Genomic DNA, 16,283 nt, shown 5'->3' on the forward strand with positions numbered 1-16,283 from the left:
CAAGAAACAACAGTTGGAGCCCTGTACTACTGTGTAATACTCTAGTGGAAATACATTGTAAGAACTGTTTATGGTGGATACAAACCCTTTAAACGCATCTCTGCTTCCACTGCTGCAATGTAGGATGCAGTGGGTACCCCGTTTTGCATTTTATCTTCCTCCTTAACCCTACTGTAAATCTCCCTGGAAGTAACTTCACTTCTGGTACCAATAAATGGCTTTGATTTCATTCTTTTGATATCCTTCTTTCTGTTTTATTTTAGAGTCCCAACCCGTTGCTCACTTTCAGCGTTAAGACACATGACCGGATATACTATATGGTTGCTCCTTCGCCAGAAGCCATGAGGATATGGATGGATGTTATTGTTACAGGTGCAGAAGGCTACACCCACTTCATGTTGTAATAAAAGGGGGCAATAGGGCATACTGCAATAACGTAACGTATGAAGTTAGCCATATGTAGTGAAATCTGAAAAGCCAGTGAATACTCTGAAACATCCTCCTTATGAAGTGCACCAGAAACCTCAGAATGAGAGGGGTTTACAAATGCATTGAAAAGGGGGGGCGGGGGGGTGTCGTTACTTGTTTTAGTTGATCTTTATAGGAATGAAAGAGCTAAAGCTGTTGAGAGAATCGTAGTGCTCCAAAATGGATAATCAGGCAATTTTAATTACAGTATCTTGATTCAATGATAATTTTCTACAAATTCTCTTATATGGAGAATGTCTTCATAAACTCATACTGAACAGTTTACAAATGTGTGTTTTCTCATCAGTATGCAAAAATTCTAGTAATGGAACAAAAAAGGTGTAATAAGCATATATTTTAATATGCAGCATTTGACATTTATAGATGATTAGGTGACTTTTTAAAACTTCTAGTCAAGTATTTTATAAAAATATAAACAAAAAAGCAACCCTAAGGTACACACAGTTCTTGCCTTAGTAGTTAAGTATTACAACAGAGCCAAAGAGTTAGTTATACGATTCCCTTATCATAATGTTTTCATATTGTTAGTTGCACCTAACTTTCTGTAAGGGGACAGTGCCAAAACTCTTCATGACTTTTAATGTAATTAAATTGTTACGATATTCTGTGTGTTCAAACACTCAGTGACACCAACTGTTTGTTTAAAGTCTGCATCTATGGAGCTCAACAAAAAAAGAGGACAGCTTTATAAAGATGCATTTTTCCACAAGGATATGAAACAGAAACACATGTATTAACTTCCTCATAAGGAGGGGGTTTTTTATCTTCCCTGTTGAATAGAATGAGCTGATTCTAGACCCTACAGCAATTTTCTTTTATGTAGTAAGGTCCTGGCATGGCCCTAACCTGACTCTGTGCCAAGTGAATGCTCTACTGAAACCTCTCAAACTTTGGTCCCCTTGAAGCCAGCATCAAAATCTCTACCTATCTGAATTCTTTGGAGCCAAGTTTTCAGCCCTGGAGAGTTTTTTTAAAATGCATTATCTGCACAGAATTATGCTGTCAAATAGAATAAAAAGAGAGAGGCAAGTTCCAAGAGTTTACACTAAGCAGTGTATGAATAAAAAACCCTGAACATTTTAAGAAGCAGAGATTGAGATTCCTAAAACAACAAAAATACTGAGGGTGCAGTGGTCTTCCATTCTAAAATCACTTCCAAGTCCTTGACTAATATTGCAGAAACATAAATTATTTAATTGAACTGAACTTCAAGAAAGTCTCTTATAATATGACTTTAAAGAGGTTCTATTTCAGTAATCAAAACTTATGTGCTATGTGGTTTGTGTAATAGAAGAAAGTACATTAGCCTTTTTTTTTTCCTTGATGAAAAGTTAACGGCTTTTGATGGAAAAAATAAAAAACTGAAAGCAGAATAGAAGTATGCTGGCAGAATATTTTTGTCATACTTTTTAAACGCTGTATCTGTAATGAACGGGTTGAATTTTTTGTGGTATACACAGGTGATACGGTTGCTCTAGCATGACGAACATCAGTTTCCACTTGAATCATGAAAGGGACTGTTATTGCGAGATAATTGTTATCATCTGTGCAGATCACAGCTTGTAATCTAATGATTTAAAACCCTATCAGAAATAAATTGCTTTGATTTATATAATTATTATTTTTCCCTGATGTATCTTGATTTTACTCCTAAGTATGTTATAAAGGTTTTCTAATAATGATTTTTGTATCCTGCATGATGCAATGAAGGCATTTCAATAAACATTTTTAAAAATACATTTGTTTTAAATATTCACTTGCTGCTTCATCTTGGGACATTTCTGCTTGTCTTTTAAATAGTCATAGACAGTTGTGCAAGCAATTTTGTATTTCTTAGTAGAGCTTAATCTAACCATTCCATGTGTTTCCCCATAAAAGAGCTATGGAAAATAATCTTTCAGATGGCAGTGAAATTAGGAGCGTAGTCTGTTTACTGCATGTATATAAAATAATACCGTTCTCATTTTTTATGACCCTGTTTGAAAAATTGATCACCAGCCTTGGACATAGACAATTTTTTTGTTTAACTGCAAAACAGAAGTTGCTGAAGTTTAAGGGTTTCCCAGTTTTCGACTTAGACATGACTTGAATTGCAGGAAGCATTAGATCATTGTAGCAGCCCATGCGGTTTTATGATTTTTTTTCACTAAGTTTGCTAATGTCATCACAAAGTGTCGTGGGTTTTGTAGTGGTGCACATCAAGACAATGTAAGCAAAGCATGGCGGTGTTGTCCCACAAGCAGGGTTCGTTACCCAATGTGCAATAAGCCAATCATATACACAGAGCCGGGATACGTATTTATTTCATGTTTGCGCAAAGATGGGTGCTAGGTGATAATTCCACAAAGCTAGCACGCCACACCAAAGAACTACAATGTATTTATTCTGTTACATGATTAGTTAAAACCCACCTAAATTTACCTTCATTGGTTGGTAGTCACCATCTCATCTACTATTAGCTATACTTAAATTAGCCTCGCTTGTTATGTAAATGAGCAAGCACGCTTCTTGCAGGTGTGTGGGTCAAGTCTTTCCAGTCTTGAACCGAGTTGGAGGTCATGATCTCATCCTGCCATGTTTATCTTTCCCCTGGTTCATGCTTTGGCAATCATCCAGCTTTGGGTGCCTTCTGGAGCAGGATGTTTCCTTTTCGTAGGTCTTTATTTCCTTCTTCAGGGACATAGTATTAGCAAAGCATGCATCATTTATACAAAGTAACCAGGCCTACATAGTGAAACTATTGAGTAATGGTCCTCCTGGAAAGACAAGGCACCACGTTTAACCCTAAACTGAGCAGTATCACCATGGCTAGGCCATAACTCAAACATATGGGTACAGTAGTAGATGCTATCTTTTACGATCAGTCTGTAAGCCCTCCAAGCTTACCCCTATGGGAGTCAAGTACCCACTTACCCTGAAGGATCTCAGGCAATTGCAAGCCCCGTAGGCTGTGTCTTACAAACCTCAGCTGCTGTGTCCCTTCACCTACAGCTGCTGACAGGGGCTGGCCTGGCGCTTGCCTGGGGAAACACCCTTACCTTTGCAGGCACTGGCCTTTCCTAGCGTTATTTTCCTCCTTTCTGGGTGGCTGCCGCAGCCTGTATGTAAAAGCGCATAAGGACTCTGTTTTGGCAACCGCAGCCATACAACTGAGGCCGGTAGAGGTAGGTAAGGAGGTGTCAGCTGCCTCAAACGCCCTGCAGGCCAAGCAACGGCCAGGCCCGGATGCCTCTGGAGAGGTGACTGAGGGAGGGACGATGGGTTGTGAGGTGTCCTTTCCGGCTGGCTGTAAGGGCCAGATAATCACGCACATTACGCTGTACATATATACACCAAACATACACTTCGTAACGGTCTATACCCTAATATATCTAGGCAAGCTGAAGTACGGGGGTTTCCAGAGTGGGTCTTACCAGCCTTGTACGGTACAGAGAGGCCTTCAAGGAGGGTCCACAATACACACGCACTTAGGGAAATGCTCATTAAGTGTTTTTGTGGACAGAACCTGGTTTCTTTACCTCACAAACAAGCACACGGCTTTAATATACTGACCAAAGCCGGCCCGCAGCCCTCACCCTCCCGCCCACGCCACGGCGCATGCGCGCCCCTACTCCCTCCCCGCCCCGCCCGCCGCGGGCGAGCGCCGGTTCACGCGCACAGCGGCGCCACGCCAGCCCGGGAAGGTGGGAGGCCGTGCGGCGCATGCGCGGTCGCCCCGGCGCCGCAGGTGGCGCCTGCGCCGTGAGGCGCCTTCCCGTCGGCGGCGGGGGGGGTGGGTGTCTTCGGCGTGAGGTAGTGGGTATGGCGGCGGCGGGCGCGCTGCGTCGTGCCTCGGCCGTGGTGATATTGCTGTCGCCGCTGAGGGCGGCCCTGGGGCTCCCGGGTAAGGGAAGGGCCCCGGGGCACTTCTGCTGGCACTCCGGCGCCGCTCCTCCTCCGCCTGGGAGCCCGGGGGGGAAGGGTGCGTGTCGGTGGCGGGTGTATCTCCCGTGTGTGGTGGCCGTGGGGAGGTGCGTTTGCTCTCGGCAGAGCGCGGGGCGGGCAGCAGGAGGTGAGGCCCCGTCCTCCCTTTCACCGCCGTCCGGGTCGGGAACGACCGGGCCGCGTACCCGGCGCCGGGGGACGGGGTCCGTGACAGGCCTTGCCGAGCCTGCGGGCCCGGTCCGGTGCCCGGGGGAGGGCAGGTGCCGCGCAAAGCTGTGCGTCGCCGCAGAGCAGCTGCTTTCCCGCGTGTGTCGAGTTCGCTGTGAGCTCGTCCTGCCGCCGCGGCTCCCCGGGGAGCTGGAAGTAAGTGGGACAGTTCGCTTGCTTGGGGGTGGAACACGCCTGCGTGGGAGGCTTCACCAGGCACCTGGAGAGCTTTGCTGGCGTTCGCTTCTGAGTGAGATGAGCCTCTGCCCAAACGCGTACTGCCCCTCCTTGCCGCTCCAGGTGCAGCGGTCGTCTGACTTGTTGAGTTTATTCATTGCCTTAAATTTTGAGAGACAGCTGCTCTTCTTGATGAGGTAATGAACCTCGTCTGAGTTTGTCCGACGTAGGAGTGGGTAAAACTTACTTGCCACTAAGGGTGTACGTGTCGTATCTGCATAAAGACATGAATGTGGTGGGGTTTTGTTGATGTTCTTTCTTTCTGTGTCTTCAGAGCGATAGTGTGGTCAGAATAGCTGGTTCATGAGTGTGCCGTTAGGTGCTCTGAGACCGGGCTAAGCAGCAGTTCCTGCTGGCAGAACTGGTGGCCGCCTTACTGCTGTAGCGTAGGTGATTGCATGAAACAAGGTGCGGACAATGTTGTATCCGTTCTCTACCAGAGCTGTGTTGATCTGCTGCTGTTACTGGCAGTGGGGAGGTCACAGTGCTGGAGCATTCCCAAGGTTATTTGGAGGATTTCTTTGGCTTTGCATGTAGCACTGGTCTCGATCACAGTGTCTGTTGGTCATAACACAATTAAAATTGCACAGTGATTCTGATATGAAGAGAATTCCATAGCATTGGGCAGGGGTCCTGTGGTCTTCCTGTAGCTAGCTCCTTCTGTCTGTAACTTGCTCTTGTAAATGTTATGTACCACCTTGCACCTTTGAGGTGTGCTTCCCTGCTCTCACTAAGGTCTTTCACTGAAATCAGGAGGAGAAATTACTGGATAGCTGCTCAGTTGTTCATGTTTTTGTTTGTCTAAAGGGAAGTCTGAGAGCATGACTCCAGTGAGCCTTGCTTTTGGATTGGCTGCGGTAGTTGCTTTAGGGTTTTGCATTATTCAGGTTAGGATTGCTGCTGATGCACTTACAGTAACTTGTTAAATGCAGAATACTAGTGTTTGGAATAGCTTAGCGGTTGTGTCTTGTAGCTGCGGTCTAAACCCTGCCCAAATGTGTCGAATCAGTTTGAGCATACCTCCAGAGTGCTGCAGGATGGAAAACCAGTGATTTCAGAGATGGTTACCAGGGCTTAAGGGGGAAAAAAATACTCCTTTTTCTATCAAGTTTAGCACTTCTTGGTGTATCTCCTCTGTTACTGGCAGGTGAAGAAGTGACTGGCTTACTGATAGAGACACAAACCAAAAGCCATAGCATGGATGCATCTGAGTAAATATACCTTTGATGTGGCATTTATACCCTTTATAATAATTGTTGCATCAATAGGATAAAAAAAATCATTTTATTGTTTCAGGAAAGATGTAATGTTTTTAATCTATAGTTTAAATGGTATAATTTCTGTTAGACTGTAGGAAAGCGCTGGATGCTAGCTGCATCCTTCATCTTCTATGCATCCACATTTACTAATGCACATGCAAATTTAACAACAAACAAAACTCCCAAGACCCTTTGAATGTTATCTCTCCGATGGTGAGAAAACAGAACTCAGAGCTGTGGAACAGTTAAGTGGTGTGATGCTGTCACGGCCTGTTTTTGCAGTATTTATCCAGTTGTTGTGCCACTAGGAAGCCCTGATGTATTTGTGGTTGCATAGTTTTTGTAGCCCCCTATCGACTGACAGTATTGAAAAACCAGTCGTCTTCTAATCTAAGAATTACGAGTATCAAAGTCTTAGAATTCTCGACCAAGCTTTCAGTTTAACAAATTATCTTGCTGAGTGGGATAATAGAGTGGATTAATTCTCCATAACACCTCTCTACAAATCACTTGCCCCCACCCATAGCAGAGGTACAACTGACTGCTAAACTTGGATTGAATACTATAGCAGCTGTTGAGACTCATCATAGTTATTCATTAGTTAGCATTTCCTTTGTTAATCTTTTTTTCCTTGTTTGAAACCAACTCAACTTTCTGATGGTTATTAATGTGAATAACAGAGTCTACCCTAGTGTTTGCTTTCCAAATGCGTCTGGTTTGTTATCTTGAACTAAAACAAAACAAAATAATTTTAAGTTTATGCTGATAGGAAAACTTCTCGCTCATGTAATATGTTGCAGATCACTTTGACAGAAGTTGCACTAAAGGATCTTTCAATTTTTAAATATTTGCAGAATATTTAGGTTTGCAAAGTGCTACTTCATTCTGGATAAACATAGAACAATCTGAGTATTGGAATAATGTAACCTCTCCAGTGAGAATACACCAAACCATGTAATGGGGTATCTGTGCCTCTTCTGGAGATGCATAAGAGAATCATAGCTCTGCAATGGTCGACTCTGTTTCTTATGGGATATTTTTAATGTATTGCTCTGTATTTACAGAAAATGTAGCTTTATTTTGTTTTTTTCTTACCTTCTGTGCTTCATATCTGAGAAAAAGATTGATGTTAAGATGGCATAGTGTTAAAAAGACCCTCTTTTTCAGTGTCCCTGGCAATAACCTTTAACTTAAGCAGAAATAGCTACTGATGATATGATGAAAAAGGCTAGGTGTTATTTATTTAATTTGGTTTTAAACAATGCCAATGTTGGTTTATGTTTATCATGTTGAAAAAGTTAGACACAAGATTCTTTCCTAGTTCCCACTTTTGAACTTCCCCATTGTATATCTCCTTCACAGATCTTGTGGATCTGGAATTTTGATGAAGATGTAGTTTCGTCCTTCAGTTTTAATTTTCATCAAAAATTTGTCACCTCCTGTACTTGTAAACTTACCATTGCACAGAGTACTTCAGTCCCCAAATTATATATTTTTTAAAATTCAGTTTGGAAAAAAACAAAAAGGAAAAATAAAAAGTTAAACTAAGCAGATGAAAAATCTTACCATTTCATGTGAAATGAATAAATATATTCAAGATGGTATAAAACGTGAGGACAAATGAAGTATAGGAAATCCTAGCATTTGGCTTCAGTCAACCACTTTGCTAATTGTAGAGCGAACTCCTTACATGGTTGGCATTTAATGATTTGAGAATGAATCACAATCAGCTTTCCGTTTCAGGTTGATCAATATTAGTTAGTCATTAAGGAATACAGGAGATACTTTTCTCTTGAGCCAGAGTATTTTATTTTCACATAATATGCCCGTATTTCCTGAATCCTAGTTTTATAAAATGTTAGTACTTCTGCCAAGGTTATCATGATGATTGTACTAAATAGCTCTTTTTATTAGTTTGCAGGCTGAAATCTTCAGTCAGCTTTCTTACTCGACCAGATCGACCAAATCTTGCTTATCATAAACTAAAAGGCAGGAATCCAGGGGTTATTTTCCTTCCAGGCTTTAATTCAAATATGAATGGTCAGAAAGCAACTGCCCTTGAAGATTTCTGCAAATCTCTAGGTCATGCCTTCATCAGGTACACGCAGAGCATTGTTCTTGAGAAAATGAAACTAGTATCATGCATTGGGGGAAGGGGTTTTAACAAAAATATGTTAACTTTGGCATTTGGATTGGAATGCATGCTGTACACAAGCTAAGAAGAGTCTGTCTTCCATTTCAAATGTAGGTTTGCTGTCTGTAGTGAGACTGAGGTAAATCAGGAGAATGTATTCTGAAAGTAATTCAGAAAATTCTCTGATAAATTTCTGTAGTCTAGCCAGTGCTATGTGTTACATTAAGGCTATAGGCACCAAAATGATAAAGAAAGGACCTGGAGTTCTAATTTTTTATGTTGCCACTATAAGCATGCTTCTTAACTGCCAAATCTTACTAAATTATACAGTATCTTCAGGTTTTAGAGGAACATGTACATGCTTGGTGATACTCTCCTTTGATAGACTAGGTTGAATGCTGAGTTTCCTAAGTCTTCGTATTTGGGTATAGCACTTGAAAGTACATTTTAAAAATACCTTTAAAATTGAATTATTTGGGGTTTTTCGTTTGTAAGGGAAATTCTTTGTCTGGAAAATATACTGGTAAATGTGGATATTGTTATGTCAAATGATAACAGAATGCTGCATCACTTAGTTGCATATGTTGTGTTTAAACCTCTTTTCGTATGATTTCTGGTGCTAGTGATATGTGGGACCAAGTAAGAAAATACTCAGCGTGGTATCTTGTCCCCCGTTTAATTTGATTAAATGGTACTGTTTAGTTAGCTTCTGTGTTGCTGTGGACAGTACTATGACTTTCATTTTGATGGTTCCTTTTTCAGATTTGATTATACAGGATGTGGAAGTTCAGATGGTAAATTTGAGGACTGTACAATTGGGAAGTGGAGAAAAGATGTTCTGTCCGTACTGGATGAACTTACAGATGGACCACAGGTTATATTTTATTTTTAAATATAGAATGCTTTTTGTCCTCAAGGTAGAACATTAATCAAAAAAATGCCATAATAGGTCTGGTCGATAGTAGCTTCCATTTAACAGCTGACACCTGCTTGCTTTCAAGCTGAATCATTCGAGAGGTCATATTCATCAGAACTCTTTTGCAAGCAAGGTAGATCACATAATCATGGAAAGATGGGTTGGCAGGACCTCCTGGAGGTCGTTTATTAGAGCCTCCTGCTTAGAGCAGGGCTGTCATCCTAGGGAGGCTCAGAAAGCCTCATGGTGGAGGTTCCACCTGACAGGAGACAGGGAGATGTTCCAGTGCAGCACAGCCCTCTTAATGAAAAAGTGTGTCCCTGTCCCATGCTGATGCATTAATTAAAGGATTTGCAGGAATGTTACAAGTTAAGATACTCTAGATGACAAAATAGCTTAAAAAATAAATCACCAGAAGCAGCATTTCACTTCTTCAGTTACTTTAGAAATGACTGTGAGAAACTTGAAATCTCCTGCAACCTGGAAATACCTAGTATTGTGTTTAAGACAATTTGTATTACGAATTCCTTGTGTTGACCTCTTTCACTGCACTGAGCCTTTACCATGTGCATTTATTTTGAGAAGGAAACATAAAGTATGCATGTGATACTGAATTGTTTCAACTCTCATTTTGTTTACAGTGTTTCAGTCTCAGACAGCAATAACCAGCCATGCCAAACAAAAAGAATAATAAAATACCAGAACCTGTGGTGCTTACTCAGGCAAAATTTCCACTGGAGGTGACAGCAGTTCTGCCTGGGTAAGGACAGCAGGATTAAGCCCAAGGTTTAAGTATTTAAAAAATTGAAAACTGATACTTTGTAGAAGAAAAAAAAAATATATTAGCTGTTTCCTGTAAAATAATATCTTATTTTCTCTCTTTTTCAGATTCTGGTGGGCTCCAGCTTGGGTGGATGGCTGATGCTTCATGCTGCAATAGCACGCCCAGATAAAGTAGCTGCTCTAGTTGGAGTAGCTGTAGCAGCAGACCATCTGGTAACAACTTTCAAGAAGCTTCCCATTGAGGTAAATGTTGACGGTTGGCTTTTGTGCAATCTAAAAATCTATCAAGCATTTAAGAAATTCTGTTGTTCAAACTACTTTTCCTGCAGGTATTCTGGTAAGTTTTCTGTGTTTGTGGTGGAAGCAAGCTGAAAATTTACATTAATTTAGAAGTATGAAAAATACTGTGCTTCTAGTATGAAGCTAGTGTGAGGACTACCTAGATTGTGTTTATATTATTACTGTGGCATATAGGGTGTGAAGTCAGGTCCCTGTAGTTCAGCAGTCTGTTAGATTTCAGTGTTGAATATCATGTATTTGCATCCAGATTGAATCTTTGTGCCTTCAAGGACAGAGTAGTAGCTGCTAAAGTAATTGAGATGACATTGGATAAGATGAGTCTGGCACAGGTTGTGTGTCTAGAAAGGGAATTCTTCAGATTAGTGTGTTTGTAAAGACTATAAGATTTAGGTAGTGGGATGTCTCTTTCTAAGTTGCTTCCTTGATTATGATAATGTCCAGTCTTCAAAAAAGTAAACCAGGTGTTATAATGTGACAAATATGGCAACAAATAACTCATACTATAGAATAATTACATTTTCCTGATTTTTATTTTTTTTTTCCTGAGGCACTTCGTAGTGTCAGTGTTTCTACTTAAGACTAAGGTAAGATTCTGGAAATACAGTATTTGGACACAGCTATTGTGGCAAGAACTGAAAAGACCCATCAGTGGAAAATTCCTTTTTCCTAGGATTCTCCTTGTTTGAGGTTCCTTGATTGAAGCCAATGAGACTTACTGTTCACAGTGGCTATACATCTTTTTCTTTCTGATAGATTCTGGCTGAGAAAATTTCACTGGTGAATCCTAACTAGATTAATTTGCAGGAGAGATGTACAGAGTAGCTTTTGTGACATGGTAGGGGGTTTGTCTTCTCAGATGCTGGAAGGTGAACAGGAATATACCTTCTCTGCTAATAAAAATGAACAAAGTGAAATTTTACACCTGGGAAAGTTTTACTGCATTTAGCACAGAAATAAGCTGAGGCGCTCTAAAGATCGTGTAACATCTGTATTGTCTATTCTTTGCTTTCTTTTTTATAGACACAAAAAGAAATAGAAGAAAAAGGTGAATGGAAGTTTCCAACAAAGCATAATGAGGAAGGATATTACTCCTTGACATATGACTTTATCAGAGAAGCAGAAAATCACTGTGTGCTAAATAGTCCTATTCCTATAACATGTCCCATACGACTTATCCATGGCATGAAGGATGGTGATGTCCCTTGGCAGATCTCTATGCAAGTTGCTGATCGTGTTTTGAGCAAAGATGTGGATGTTATCCTCCGCAAAATTGGCCAACATCGGATGAGTGAGAAGGAGGATACAAAACTTCTCGTGAATACTGTTGATGATTTAATTGACAAGCTGGCAACGCTAATATAAGCCACAGAGTAGCATAAGTGCATGAACTCTATACCTGACTCTTTTCCATGAGTAGCAGAAACCCTGTTCTTAACAAGATGGTACGAGGCCTGTGACTATCACAGTAGGAACTGAGCTTTATCTGCTGTTTCCTTACCTCTGTTTCGTAAATACAGGTATTTTATTAATGCTGCATTTGCACAGATACCCCAAAATGTGGAGGAGTGCTGCTGTTGTGTTCAGAACCTCTCCTTCACCACTTAAACCTTCTTTTGCAAACTTCCTACACTTTTGTACTGAAATGTTGATTGATTTTTGTTACTATTGGCCTGTACAGTAAAACTTTTAATTTCCCATGTCTTTGACACCTTTTCAGTATTGTCGTTTTCCTGTAACATTCTTGTATCTTTTGTCTGAAACCATCTGTGCAAGGCAAAATAAAACTTGTTTACTGAAGTTATTGTTATTAGAAATAGTGAATAACATGAAGCATAATAAACAGATTTCAGATAAATTATTATGTTGTTCTTAAGTACTGTTAAAATTGAAAAGTGGAAGGCACACCCTGATGGTGTGCTTGGGGTACTACATAAGGAAGAAGTTAACTTCTAAGAACACAGGGCCTCAAAGTGCAGGTAGACCTCTTTTCTATGCTTATCATTAGGGTTTATGTCCTCTTCTCCAGGCTGTCTTTTTGTAATAGTTAATTTGTGGGTCTGCTGTTAAGGGAACAACATATAATCTTGGTGTAAATGGAAACTGGATCAATACAGTGACTCTTTTATAGTAACTTCCTTAAAGTGGGCAGTACAGTACCGTAGAGCACCACTGCCTCTTTCCTATGACTTGAGAACTGTGGATTACTAGGAGCAGTGCCTTCCCGAGTTTGGAATTTGAGGTGTATGAGTGTAAGCCTGAAAACTGTAAATGAAACTTGATAATTCTTGTAAAGTAAATCCATAGAATTTAATAGTAAATGGATTTAATTGCAAATGTCTGAAAATATGGTGCCATCATATATTTGAGAGAGAGAGGAACTTAGGTGAGAGGCTGGAATTAGTTCAGGCTGGCCTTAATATGAAACATCAGTCAGAAGTATATGGTGGTTTCTGCCTTTATTAAGTAGTAAATGGCATCACTACTGCTACCTTAAAACACTAAAGCTCCTGGGGGTAAGGTATTTCTAGAGAGTTTGTCATTTTCAGAGTTAGCATTGTCAGAAGTATGTTGTATGGAGCTTTGCTGAGGTAGTGGGTTTTAATTAAAAAAAAATCCCACATAACTAAAATAAACTAGAACCAACAACAAAACAAAACCCCCCTAAATTTCAGATGAGTTCCTGTAGTATGGTTTTATTTAGGCTTCAATACTGCAAAACCCAAGAAGCTGCAATTCTGCTATAAGAGTAAAAAAGATGGCTCTAGTTTAGATGCAAATGTTCTAATTCAAGTGTACAAATTCCCCAGTTCAATCTAGCTCAGGATACTTGTTTGAGAAATTACAACATTCCATGAAATAAGAATTGTTTCCAAGGGTTTCTGTTTCTGGAGTAGATTTTTTTTTTTTTTTCCTGTCTATATGAATATGCAATTCACTACTTTCTTAAGCTTTAAAACTTCTTCAATATGTTTTTTACTTTTGAGAAAAATTAGTTCAGATAATTTATGCAAATTGCTCAGCCACTTCCATTCCTGAAGGTTGAGCCATGTTTATGTGTTGTTAAACAGTTGTCATCTTCATATGTATTCGTGTGACTTGCATCTGATAAAATCTGAAAAATAGATTTTGTGAGTTTTAATTGTGATTTGACTGTGTCTTTAAGTTACTTGAAAACTTTCTGCTCTTAGCTTACCTATGACGGGTTTTAATCCACTTTTGTACATCTCCTAGATTGCTTAATTGGAAGAAAAATTTGAAAAAAGTGGACGGCAATAATTCCAAAGTAGTTAGTTTTAATTAAGGTGCAAAGTTACCAGTTGTGATAGATCTACTTTTTGTTTACACATAGTAAAGTTACTTCAGTAACTGAAAAGTTTTGAGCTATTTTTTTGAATTGAGAGTTATACCTATAAACACTCAATTTAACTGTAGTACTTCAGACCGGGAAAGTCTTTATCTGTCTGTGTAAACTGTAGCTGTGTATTTCTCTTGAAAGAATTGCATTGTATTCGTTGAAAGCTTCATCTTAGCCTCTATTAAATAATGGATATTTTATGGGTAAGGTCTTTTTGTTGCAATGCCTTAGAGCGAGATGGTTGAAAACAAACGTGAAGGGGAGCAGTTGTGTGAGTAGTTTTCAGGGTTGTGGGGTTTTTTTCTTGTTTGGTGGTGGGGGTTTTGTGTTTGGTTTTTTTCCCCGTTATTCTGCTGTAATAACATTAGGTGGGAGAAGCAGCATAACAGCGTTGACACAATTGTTGAAGATACAAAACTGCAGCATCAGTTGCTTAAACCACAGCATTACTGAAACTTAAGCACGGGGAGGTGGGTTTTTTTTGCATGCTACTTGTTTTGTAGTTCTAATTTTCTCTATGCTTGCTAAACGGAGGTTAGTGGTAGCATTTGCAGTACAGGTACACCCCAAATTAGCTACATACAGTGAAGGTAGAGGTGATACTTTCATCGTAGAGACAGTATTCCAGATAGCATTTTGAGATTCAGTGATGCTAGTGCCCATCTCTCTGTGTTCGCTTACCGTTTTCTAAATTCAGTCTATATTCCTTAAATATTAAGAGGCGGCTTTGAGGTAGACCTTATGCAGACAGACTTTTTCGTCTAACTTTGGCACGGTAGTTCCATTGGTATTTTCTTCACAAGCATAGCATTTTTCTTGTGTTTGTGTTGGAAATTGCCAGCATTTATGATTACTGTCAACTTGGCATGTTCAAATGCCTGAAAGAAGGGTTAGATCGTAAGCAGGAGACTAACATCCTATGTGTGACTAGCTCTTGACCTATCGGAAAGTTTTCACAATCTTGAATAATGTAATATTCACATATGGTGTCATTCTGATTTTATTTGTTGCTATGTTTTGTGCCCCGAGTTAATGCCTGTGTCATATCTTTTGTCTTTGCCAGTAGATGCCTAGATAGTGAATTATTTTCAAGATTAGTCACGTTTAAAAACAAGTATTTCTTTCCTCTGTAGAAATACTGTATTAAACTAGGTATTACATGTTTGGAAGCCTCTGCATGGTGCAAATTTTTAAAATCCTTTGTAATGAATTCCTATGTTCTGTATTTTTTCTTTGTTATGGACTTCTAATTTGCTGCCAAATACGAAGTATGTTTTGTGAATATATAGCATACAGTTCCTCAACAGTAGGCTTGACTCAGATGAAACAATCAGTGTCTTTCGAATTTACCAACTCCATCTTGTGCTGCCCGAGGGGCATTGGTTTTCTCCGAATACCTTAATCTACGCTTAATTATTTTCAGTAGCGCTCTTAGCTTAAGTCATTAGCATTCTCATTGTCATTCACTTTTGACAGGTCTGAAAATGAGTTCTGGGTTCATCTGTTGCTGAGTGTAGTACGGACATGTTGGGGCTGAGACTGCTGTCACAGTACAAGGAAGCTCTGGACAGTAACTGAGCAACTCAGCTGCTTGTGGTGGTGATTTTGATCAAACAATAGTAGTTGAATAAGCACCTCAAGGTACTTAATATGTAATGCTTAAACTACATAACATTAACTCCTGCTGAGGAGTTAGTTACAGTCATTCAAATTTCATGAGTAAATAACAAAAAGCTTTTATAGATAAGCAGGAAGCTTAATGAGCATATAATACCAGAAAAAATGGGTAACATTTTTCATTAAAAAGAAACAAAAGCATTACCAGCTGAGTTCAACTGTCCCTAGTCCTTACCAACATTTTCATTTCAGGTCTGTTGCAAAATCAAACTACTTGAGACTTGAGAAACAAACAATCCTGCTTTCTGAAAAGGAAGAAAATGGTGAGGCATATTTTCCCGTGTTTGGCATTAACCTCTGCAATGCATCTGTATGTGTTGAAAGAGCCTCTTGAGGTCATTCAACTTGTTTCCTAATAAACAAGTGCTCTTATTCTGTGTATATTGAGCAGTTTCATATACGCTTATTTTTATCTTGTCAAGTATTCTACTTGTTTTGTTTCTTCTGTTATTTGGCTTTGTATTACATACTTCAACTTTTTTTTGGAGTTAAATGGTATTAAGTGTTTCATGTAGTTTCTGTTTAGTTAACTTATTTTCTCTTGCATCAACACTAAGTACAAAGCAGTGTTCACAAAAAGACTTAGCTGGATACGCGTTAGAAGAACTGCCTCCTGCTGTTTCATTTGTATGTTAATTTTGATTAGGGCTCTCTTGGCCACGCAGTTATTCAGTGAGGCTGAGATTTATGGTACCATACTTTTCATATCAAATTAAAACGTGCTTAGAGAGAAACTTTCAACCAGCTATGTGTCTGCAGCTGCTCAAATGTTTTCAATGCTCTAGTTGTACTGCAATACAGAGTTAATTTTCTGAACCAGTGCCTTGGTCCAAGTTGCTACATTATGTCTGTGCTTGTCCTTTTTCCTGGGCTCCTTTTCCCTCGGGGTGGGGGGGGAAGTGGGAGGTAAAATCGTGTCCTGGGGAATAATGAGACTTTAACCTCTTTGATTTTTAAGTTACTCAGCTGTGCTGTTACAGAGAGGCCTAACTTACCCTTTCA

General features: G+C 39.8%; 2 protein-coding genes across 8 annotated transcripts in view; both read left to right on the forward strand.

Annotated features, from left to right (window-relative positions):
* The window catches only part of PHLDB2 (pleckstrin homology like domain family B member 2), a 71,469-nt gene extending 69,243 nt beyond the window's left edge, over window positions 1-2,226 (forward strand). For all 5 annotated transcript variants that reach the window (XM_049824269.1, XM_049824268.1, XM_049824270.1 and 2 more), the window contains one exon: window positions 264-2,226. In XM_049824269.1, the coding sequence (XP_049680226.1) occupies window positions 264-404 (141 nt within the window). In that variant the 3' untranslated portion in view covers window positions 405-2,226. The remainder of the gene's footprint in view (window positions 1-263) is intronic.
* Window positions 2,227-4,244: 2,018 nt separating this feature from the next.
* ABHD10 (abhydrolase domain containing 10, depalmitoylase) lies at window positions 4,245-13,373 on the forward strand. 3 transcript variants are annotated; one of them, XM_049824293.1, is made up of 5 exons: window positions 4,245-4,261; window positions 8,031-8,214; window positions 9,013-9,124; window positions 10,055-10,192; window positions 11,270-13,373. In XM_049824293.1, the coding sequence occupies exons 2-5, from the start codon at window positions 8,150-8,152 to the stop codon at window positions 11,609-11,611; spliced, it is 657 nt and encodes a 218-aa protein (XP_049680250.1). In that variant the 5' UTR covers window positions 4,245-4,261; window positions 8,031-8,149; the 3' UTR covers window positions 11,612-13,373. The 3 variants fall into 3 exon arrangements, with proteins under 3 accessions (XP_049680250.1, XP_049680248.1, XP_049680249.1); XM_049824291.1 differs by lacking the exon at window positions 4,245-4,261 and adding an exon at window positions 4,270-4,372; XM_049824292.1 differs by lacking the exon at window positions 4,245-4,261 and adding an exon at window positions 4,396-4,776.
* The last annotated feature ends 2,910 nt before the right edge of the window (window positions 13,374-16,283 follow it).

Source organism: Accipiter gentilis, chromosome 21 (genome assembly GCF_929443795.1).
Source record: "Accipiter gentilis chromosome 21, bAccGen1.1, whole genome shotgun sequence".
Classification (NCBI taxonomy): Eukaryota; Metazoa; Chordata; class Aves; order Accipitriformes; family Accipitridae; genus Astur; species Astur gentilis.